The sequence below is a fragment of the Lingula anatina genome, chromosome 8 (assembly GCF_051362555.1).
Source record: "Lingula anatina isolate TDL-2025a chromosome 8, LinAna3.0, whole genome shotgun sequence".
NCBI classification, from domain to species: domain Eukaryota; kingdom Metazoa; phylum Brachiopoda; class Lingulata; order Lingulida; family Lingulidae; genus Lingula; species Lingula anatina.
Window position 1 is genome coordinate 912,501 of NC_141774.1, and position 10,794 is coordinate 923,294.

The 10,794-nt window shown below is 38.4% G+C and overlaps 1 protein-coding gene across 3 annotated transcripts in view; it reads right to left on the minus strand.

Annotated features, from left to right (window-relative positions):
- Positions 1-10,792, minus strand: part of LOC106171054 (scavenger receptor cysteine-rich type 1 protein M130-like) — a 49,069-nt gene extending 38,277 nt beyond the window's left edge. For 2 of the 3 annotated variants that reach the window (XM_087019019.1, XM_087019017.1), the window contains exon 1: positions 10,627-10,792. In XM_087019019.1, the coding sequence (XP_086875145.1) occupies positions 10,627-10,680 (54 nt within the window). In that variant the 5' untranslated portion in view covers positions 10,681-10,792. Of the gene's footprint in view, positions 1-1,766; positions 1,960-10,626 lie in introns of those variants that run through there. The other variant, XM_087019018.1, reaches the window with a different exon arrangement.
- Between the last annotated feature and the right edge of the window lie 2 nt (positions 10,793-10,794).

The following is a 10,794-nucleotide window of genomic DNA, read 5'->3' on the forward strand; positions in this document are numbered from 1 at the left end:
GTGGGTTGTTTTAGACGGTTATGTGTGTGTGTGTGTGTGTGTGAAATGTGGGCTGTTTCAGACGGCTATGTGTTTGTAAATGTAGAGATGTAGGGCGGCTATTGTCGTATGAAAACTTGGATAGTTCTCCGTGTTCAAATGGCATTTCACATTTATTTACTTATTTAATTTTGTTCTACATGGAGAGCATATAATGCTTTTAGCGCTTTGCCGCCATTTCTTTGAAAAAAACATTGTTAAAAATTCCAATTTGTAGCAAGTCTTCACTGTTGTCGCTTCTAAATATTTCCGAGCTTCTGGCGCCCGTATTTTAGTCCATTTGATTCAGTATATACATGTATTTTATCTTCAAATCACATTTTAAAGTTCTCAACACTGCAAAATTAATGTAAACTTTTGCCCCTAGTAACAAAGCATTTCTCGGTTGATCTTGGATCTAGATGCATGCAGCGAGTGACGTGAAACAATGTCAGTAATTAGACCGAAACACATAGATCATTTGGCGTGCTTAGCAACCTTAACCGGCACCTTGTCTCACCCCACGAAATAGCATTGAGACTGAATCCGATACAAACCCGCAAGCATCCATATGTCATGTAGACGCTGATAGAAGACAGTGCCTTTAAGAAAATGACAGAAGCTATTAAGACAAAGACCAAACACAAAATAGAATGAAGCCACAAAGACGCCATTTCGAAGCCAAGGTTGTCAGAGAAATATGTTACACCTGTCAAGAATTCACCTGAGGGTTTGTGTTGTAAGCGGCGTCCATGCAAGTGAATACCACTGCGTTATACAAGTTAGCTGGGAAGCAATGTTCCCGTATCTTTACCCCTCGGCTGCCTGCTATGCCGTGTACGATCACATTTCATAGACATTAACCTACATCATGCAACAATGTGATGATAGGATAAAATATTTATAGAAGATTCCATTTCTTCCAATATAATAGTTAAAGTGTCTTCCGGAAAGATGCAATAAAATGTATATATGTCTATACACTGCTAAAGTATCCAAGTCCGCATTTAGCACTATCTTTGTATTTTATCTTATAATAAATCATTTTATATCATGGTTTATATCAATATTGTTAACTTAATATTGTTATATTAATATTGTAAACTTTCCTCCGCATCCTTTGTTTATAATAATGAACGTAATATTGCATTCCTGAGTTATGGGAAAATGTAATAGATGTACAAAAGTTGTTGTCAGTGCCAGAGATACATGTAGATGTACTTAATGGTTATTTTATACAGCGTCTTCAGCTGACGGCTATCTGAACACATTCCTAGGCAAGTATCCGCGTGAGAGAGGGTGCTGGCAGCCGCTAGTCAAAGGATAGGAATTCTGGGCAGATAGTACGGTATGGGGGACTCATACACCTGGTACATGTGAAGTCTGTATGGAGAGAGACTCATTGCTCGCACGTGGTAGAATTACCAGTGACTACATACATTGCGTCATCAATGTGTTTTTTATCATTAAGTATATTGTGATTTATACAGAGATATAAGCAACTTAAACAAGGACGCTACTTTGTATCATTCCACTTCCCATTCAGTGGGTGTAAAGTAATAAGTGCGAACCCAGTGGCAACATGTTATTGAAGCTTTCCCAGTCTGAGACGATCTAATGAATCAAATCCGATAAAAACTGGGCACACTGCCCCATACACACACACACACACACACACACACACACACATAACAGTACGGTGTACAAGGCAGCCTTCAGGCTTTCTACACTACAGCAGCAGTACTAACCTCGGTGATAGCGTTGCTGGATTTTTCCGGTGGTCGTGGAGGCATGGCGAGACAGACGGTAAGACGAGGTGAAGATCAGCGCTCTGTCCCTAGAGGAAATCTCAGGTCAAGCTCCGGGAAGGTCGACGTGACCGAGAAGGTGAACGGTGGCTCCGGGGACGTATAGAATACAGTAGACGGCTTAAGTCCCTCCAGGGAAACTTATGGTCACTACCCAAGTGATTACTGGGGCTGGTCACTACGATATATGACCGGTACAGAGACCTGGCTTGACCGTTAGGTTAACTCTGACGTCAGGATATCTGCCGGGATTAAATGGGGAGCGCTCACTATGACCGCGTGGACTCGATGATGCTGTATTTGTGCCCGAGAGAGGAAAATTTAGATTTTTCTTCTCAGTAATGTCCTTTTGTGGGTCACTCGCCGGTGGTCAAGCCGCGACAGCCACACTAGTTTTCCAAGAACGAGAAGACCGCCGAGTCCGTAAAACTCAAAAACAGGCTTCAGATTCCTTAAAAAATACCCCAAGTCCAGATGGGAAATAAATTTTCCTCCTGCGTTGTTCTGTCTTTACGACCTGCTATTGTGAAAGGGAATAATTCATCTGCCGTGTTGTAGTCGCCACCACTCCCTGGCTCTCACTCCTACTATGAGTCTGTCTATGACTCTGCCTGCATTCTTACAAACGTTAGCTACTCTTTACACACGTGGTGAAACAATCAAAAAGTTCAGCGTGGTAAACAACCGCAAACTTCTACCGGCCAAAATACTTGAGACGGACGACTGGGGGGAAATATGTAAACGTTAAGTCCAATGAGACTTATTAAAGACCTTAAAACCACGCTGGCAAAATTTGGAATAGTTTTCCTTAATTGCCCACTTTCTTTCTGTTAAGATCAAGACGGTGGAATCTACCAGAAAATGCCCAACTATTTCTTTCACGACTAGTTCCAGTGAGAATACGCACAGCTTCTTTGAAATATTGTCTTTGATTTCTAGTAAAATGCTGGTTAAATATTTCCAGGAAAGAATTCCCCGAAATTGGTGAATATATTTACTTTGAGATGTAAGCGCCTGAAGATATCGCCTGATTCTTTTTCTCCCTATGGAAATATTGATGCGCTTGAAGATTACTCCGGACTTCTAGAACTACTTACTGCACTCCGGGAAACGAGGACGAAGTGATCTCGTTGTTCGAGTACAAGTAAACGTTTTTCTAAAAAACACTGATAAAAAGCACAGTGACTGGAAAAAACCCGGCGTGTATCCCGTATTTAGCTTTCCTCTCGGAGGTCAAACGTATCGTAGTTTCCGATTATAAGGTCACTCCCACTGAGTTAGCAACCAAATCCATTTCTTCCGTTCCTCGGCTTGTGCGACCTAGTTGTCGTTTTCACCATTGAGAGAATGTGATCCATTTCAGTGAGCATGCGCAGTTGAGAACACTCTGCCGTTTTTATTGGGTAACAGACGCCGTGCGGAATGAGGTCAGAGTCGTTGTTCATTTCACGGTAAATTCCAAGCTGCACTCACACCCTCACTTCTACAGCTGGGAGAGAAAGTTCGGGCACTTTGCTGCAACTGGAGCACAACAAACGATAAAGATCTGCCACACGTGTGTGCCGTGTAGTTGGCTTACTGATCTACCGGGTGTAGAATGAGATATGTTTATGTTAGTCATCCTGTCGTATTTCACATGAAATAAGTTTTAAACAAATCTATATCAGAAACAGTTAATTTAACTGCACAGAATGAGAGTGTGAGTGAGGAAATCACATTTGTTGCATTGTTTTTTTCTAAGTTTAAAATACAAATACAAGATTATAATAATTTGACACGGCAAAAGTTCGTTATCCACTGTCAATGTTATTGCTGTAAATCGCGCTCAATTCTGATGGTAGATTAAAAACAATAAAATATAATTAATAAAAAGAAAAGGATAAAAATCATATTTGAATTACAAAATATGCATATAGTATGTGGAGAACCTCACTGTAAAAAGGGCGGCAGCTGGATAATTTTTGCAGTGAGTTAAAAACATATAAAGAAATTTCACTATTGATTTTTTTATTGTAATTAATTTTTTGTAAGAATTAAGCTGTTTTTATTTATCATTTTATTTGTAATTTGGTTTTTAGTTAAAAATTAGGCCGTTTTGTTAACCAAGAATCTTAATCTTTCCTAATATTTTTGTTACATATCTTGGTTATTGTGCTTTAAGTACGAATTTTTATGTTAAGTCTAATGAACATTTTTAAAATGGATTTTAGACTTAAAATAAATTTATGTTAATTATCAAATACACTTTTTTTTGTAATTGTTAGCGCAATCATGCAACCGATAACATCATATAAACTTGTGTATCATTAAAATCAATAAAACCAATAAAACACCAGACACGCTCACAAAAAGTATGAAATAAAAATTAATAAATGAAACTGAATGGTTAACAGCCAGTGAAAACATACATCTCTCCCCATATTTAGTGTTCCCAGTGTACGCCCAAGAATTCCTGGCGAACTCACCGTGCCAGTAACTAACACTACACATTCCCGCCACTAGTAGACATTTTCTTGGGATTTGCCACCCTGGGAGACACGCTTACATTTCTGACGCAGTCTGAAGTCTTGTATGAGCTACATGTACCTTAATTAAATGATTTAAAATACCTATATGTGCCTTGTTTGGATCGAAAGGGAAGAGCAACATCAAACATAAAAAAACACACAAATTGAAATCGCGCTAATTTCTTATACGACTTATTCCACACTGTAATCCCAAGCATGCAAAGGTAGACAAAGAGACAATGTTTCCATACAATATCTCCATGGCAACGAGTAACAATCTCCTGGCTACGATCCCCATACTGACTACTAAAACTATGATAATCCAGCCCATGTAACCAAGATATGCGTAAGAAACCTGATATATATTTTACAATAATTATGTAACAAGAAACATCTAGTCGCTTGCATAACCAGCACAAGGGTTGTGTCAGACATGAGAGAAGAGAAAACCTGGCCGTGTTGTTAAAGAGCAGGTAATAGTAATATGATATTCAGGGTAAAATGGCCTGATCCTCGGTAAATGTCAGACACACGGGCGCGCACTATGGGGTCAATATTTATATCGGCACAAGTGCGCGAACGGGTGCAGAGGCGAGTCCAAGTGCGCGGGAAGCTGTTACAGGCAAGTCTGACTCAGTGCGAGCGACGGACGTGACTGGCTCACTTGGTATTTTTAGTACGCAATGTTATTTTTCTTGACTAATTTTTTTCTGGCTGTTTTGATTTAGTACACACAACTTCATTCCTGATGAGCCTCCCTCACCTGGATGGTGTTGGAGACATTTATGATTTATGCCACCATTCTTTTATTGATTTTAAATAATTCATATATTTTACTTTTCCTCTCTTGATTAGTTTTACTCTATCTCTCTTTCTCTCTCGTATTCACACTTATGCTGCATTATTCCAGTGCATCCAGCACAAACATGATTACCTCAGAACACAACACATTTGCCTCCAGACAAAATCAATAGACATAATAGTCAACTGCTGAGCTCACAGACACTATTTTTACCCATCTTCTAATGATTTTATCTCTTCAAGCAGTGGCCTGATCTTCCCAGTCAGGCCATTCTCTCAGATCGAATCATAAAGTGAGACGTGTTTGTTGTTAAATATCGGGGCGCTGCAAGCATCGATCCAACGATATTTTAGCTATTTAATTCCCCTGCGAAAATTTGTTTCATGTCACGCTCACTTACGGTTCTCAGTCTGTCCTAGAACATAGTGATTTTCTCTTTTAAAAAAAAAATTCTTAATCTGTTCTCGGACATTCCGAAGGATTTCCCAAAACAGTTCTTGAACTGTTACATTCATTACAGAACAACATTAGAACTGTAAAAAATATACACCAAATGTTCTAGAATAGATTGAGAACCGTAAGTGAACGTTAAATGAGACAAATTTTTGCAGGGGAAGCCAGCAAAAGGGCTCTGCTTCTTTACTTATTTCATTCATTTTTTTCCCTTTTTTTTAATCTGATCTGCTCGAGTTCCAACATTTTATTTACTCAACTTATTTATGTATTTGCTCTTTTTCACATCTTTATTATTGATTTCTTTGCTTATTTGTTTATATATATTTTTCCACTTAATTATATGATCTGTTGATTTATTAGATTTATTCTTTCATAGTTCTCAGAAGAGTAGACATCCCCCATATGATGTTTGCTGTACTAAAATCATTTGCCTTATCAAATGGAAAGGGTTGCACTAACAAAACACCACTTTATCTAACGCTACAACAACAAGGAGGTTCCCGCGGCGTTGGTTGCCTGCAGGAACATGCGATCTATTGGCTTATCCGCTCACTGCAGTGACTTGACGATAGAAATACAAATTATTTTGCTTTCGTCTTTTTTAAAGGTATAATCACTTTTGTGTTTATCAATTCGGTAAACGTCAGCTCGGTCCGACGAGCGATAGACTTGAAACATTTTTTTTTTCTTTATTCATTTTTGAATGTATTTTAATATACTGTTTTTTATCTCCCTTTAAATCATAAAAAAAGAAAAAAGAAAAAAAACTCATGTTGCTTTCTTATTTTGGCAAAGGATCAACCAAATGGTAGGGGAATAGACGCCGCGGGTGTGACAAGATTGCACCAATTGTTTTCCATTTAAGCCGCCATAACAGAAACAGACCGCGGCCACCCTGGTCGTGACTGCATCGCCAGATTATATCCTGCATAGGACACTCCATGGGATTTACCCGCCAAAATGGATTTTCCCGGAGAAATAAGTAATATTCTCGTACTCACAAATCATTTATCTGTCCCTCTCTGTACTTGGATTCGACCTTCAATTAGATTTATAATGGTTGATTTAGTTTAAAATGACTGGCCAGTCAATTTTACCAGCGATTATCTTTTTAAGCTTCAATTGAAGTATCAACATCAGGTACGCTCCACAAAAAAATCATTATTATTATTATTATTATTATTATTATTGTTATTATTATTATTATTACTAAACTTACAACCCAAGGGTTGGATAATTACAATCATTGCATCGTAGATGAATATAACCACTAGTAACTACGAATAAAGGAATATTAAAAGACAAATGTAAACAAATTTAAAACAAAATGACTTAAATGCAAGGTTTTAAAAAAAGAAATATATGTGTATCAGTTAATTGTGAAACTTGTATATCGCACTTGTTCATTTAAGGGATTAAATTGTTTTCAAAGCGCACGTAAGGTTGAATACAGTAGAAGAAGCTGTGGACCTCAGAAATAAGCACACTGAGAGTACCTTAGCTAAAATGCGTCTATTAAGATCAACTAGATAAAACAAGATTATAACGCCCAAACTTTTGGCATATCCGCCTTCTTAGGGGACTGTTGAATACATTATTATTTGAACTTTATAGATGGATTTTAGTATAATAACTCAATTGCTAAAACAAGTTCAACGCAGTTGTTATGATAAATCATCACTAGATTCTATCTTGGTCCTAATTACATTGTTTTTTTGTTTTTTTTTTAATGCTGTGTAATCCTGATAATCGTTACAACAAGGAAGAAGAATGTTTAGTTTTATTACAAGATAAGGAAGAGGAAGTTACGTCCATCGTTCCATCATGACATCCTTCAAAAAGTGAGCTGATCATCGTGCGATGTCACGTGTTAGGTCACGGGGTCAAATCTTATCCGAGCGAAAAGAAAGTCATATTAAGTGTATCGATTTGCCTCACCAAATAGTTAACGGATTTCCGCAAAAACTGATCAACATTATAAGGCACTGTCATATCGATACCTAAGTTTCTTGAAAGCGTGCCGAGTAAATGACTAAATCGAGTAGGATACAAGCAGTTATGACTCCTGCATTCTAACGAAATCAAGTACATGCCCTTATGATTCTAGCATCCTTATCATAGCCTGTCAATCAAGTACAGGCGCTTATCATTCGAAACCCTTGCCTTTGCCCGGAAAATAGCATAGAAAACCAAACAAATACGACGGTAGCTTTTTTTTTAAACATCTAATGGCAAGTGAAGAAAGTTAAAGTTTGCTGGTAATATGTCCAATAAAGTACAATAGCACATAAAACTGAATTCCTGTTAGAAACATTACAAAAAGTGATTAGAATAAAGCAGACCTTGGCGGCTCAGTCGTTTCCTGCGCTCTCGGGCACCCAGAGAAACACGTCCAAGACGCCTCCCAGGCTCACTGGGGTTTTACAGAGGGCGGTTTGTGATACGCCCCTTGAACGAGGGTAGGGAATACCTCTCAGTCACCAATCACCAAGATTAAAACAGCTCAATTACCGATCACAGATATATATTCAGGCCAGTCACCAATCACCAAGAATTCCTGAATCAGGGTCAAATCTTATTCGAACGAAAAGAAAGTCATATTAAGAGTATCGAATTCCTAAATCAGAGTCAAATCTTATCCGAACGAAAAGAAAGTCATATTTACGCTGAATATTAGGCTCAAATAACATCATGCTCGAAAAATAAGGCCAATTACGAGGAACGCAAAAGGTATTCCATATCCTCTGGATTCTCAGGGTGGTTTGTAGCGAGATGCAGTACAATTCAGGGTGAGGCAACCGCCCGGGTCGTGATATACGTACACACAGAAGTATTGCGGTTACCCTCACCTTTAACAAACAGCGAGGTGGGGTTCCACGAGAAAATAAGGATTTATAAGTCGCTTCTGTTGTCCAAGGCCGCGTTCGGTGCATGAACAATGACCCCTTAATAAGAAGGGCACTTGGTTACAAATCGCGGGATCTATTCCTAGAATGAAATCAAACAAAAAAGTCCAAATTATTTTGATTGGTTTTCCGTTAGCGCGGTTTTTCACGGGTGATTGACGCGTTTTCATCCGATCATCGCCACTTCTGACGCAGTGACGTAGAAATAACTATCTTTTCGACAGGAGTCCAAAATTGGCTTAAGATAATGATATTAATAAAAAAAATCCATTGGCACCGATATTTGCTGTGTCACTGTTCTATGCGACGTTTAGCCAGCCAAGCGTGTGACGCAATGAAGGGCTTTTAAACGCTCCAGACGCCAATTACCAACCTAGTGTGAACACGCCTGTGAAAGGCGCTGACGTCAGGCCTTAATGAACATCAGACCAAGTCACGCCATTTCTGGGCGTGTTTACAATGTTCACCGCAATTTTATGAATATTGCAGGCGATTAGAACTGCCTGTACGTGACCCAGTTAGCTCAAAGAAAAAATGGGCCGTGGGAACTTCAGGCTGTGTGATATTTTTGTTATGCATGTTTTACTAATTATCTAGTGATGCACTGTGCCATTGTACTGTGTTTACTTGGCTTATAAATATGTTGCTCAATGTGAAACAGTTGTTAGAAGATCGATAGCTGTACTTATAGTAAGAATGGAGAAACCAGAATTTGCTCAAAGTGCCAGCTAATTCGATCAGTATTTTCATTTTATTCAATTAATGTATCTTAAACGTTACCAAAGCTTTCATACGTTTCCTTGGGACTTTCACATTCCTTTGCCTTTTCCAAGAATAAGTACAAGCCAAACCAAGCTCCGTAAGACAACCAGGAAATTTTTAATTATGCGACATCATGGCAGCTCTGCGTTTTCTAAAATTATTCACTTTCTTTTCAGTTTTTAACCAGCTCCTGGCAAACATGATCTTTGAAAGCTACTGAGTTATTTGCAACATTTGAATGTGACGTTGTAAATAGGGGAGAGAGAAAAATATCACGGTTGTCAAATAAAATTTTACAATGTGAATTTTTCTTATATCTACTCTTTTTAAAAACCACCCAGGAAAGATGTTTTGACGAAAATGTGCAGCACACACTTATAGTACGCACGTACGCGACTTCAGTGCACACGCACGCGCACACCAATTCAAACATAATTGTGTATACGAGAGAGAGAGAGAGAGAGAGAGAGAGAGAGAGAGAGAGAACTCAAGCATTTCTATTGCCAACACACACTCAGATAATCCAACCGTTCTAGTCGGGGGCCAATTGTCTCAGGTGTGCCGAGACATCCATTGCGCCCGATCACAACTACCACAACTGAGCATGTAGCCTATAGTGACATATGGAAACAGACACCAGAAAAAGTAATACTGCAGATCCCGCTAAGACTAAGATATCAGTGGCTTCTCTAAGGGTAATTGATGATCGTTTAACAGCTTCAATAGGCTTGCCAGACATATAAGCGGCTGAAGCTGAAAAGGATTTAGCGGGTAACCCTGTTAGATTTGTCTAGGTATGGGGACCCAGACTGACTAATACTGCATTCCGACAGATTTAAGATCGGTCTATCCCCGTGGGTAGTCTCACTAGATTGCTGACAGATTAGCCAGCTTAAATGTCTGTCCCGCCTACTAAAAGCTATAAGGGGGCAGTTAACTTATTAGCACTGTACTGTAGAAATTGTAATTTCCATGTGGACCTACTAGACTAGTGTAAAAGTCATCTTAATCTCTCTTAAGAGATTAACAAAATATTCAAAATAACGCGTATTCTTTAAGATGAATCTATGAAAAAGTGATCTTGAAAAACAGGATGTCAGATATATACAAGAGCCCAATTTTAGTGCTCGTCGGTGGCAACATTTTTCGAATATGACTTAAATAGATGTGATTGTATGGCAAAAACACCGTATACTAAACACGACCACTTAATTTCGGTTATTGATTCCCTATACTTTTATCTGAATTTCTAAGTTCTTTTTTAAAATAACCTTTTTGAGAAAATACAATAAAACAACGGCGCAATGACGATGATATTGATTAATACTGTAACATCCTCATTTTAACATTTTGCTCTAAGACTTCACCTTTTTTTTCTTGGACATCACGTTCATCGGTTGCACTTTGCATCGTTTTCCCATTTTTTACCAGGGGCATGAGCTGCTTACTTCTATCGTGTATTCTCATATCTGTTTGTAAATTTTACATGTAACCAGACGATATCCTCTGATATTATGGGATAGTTTGTAAAATGA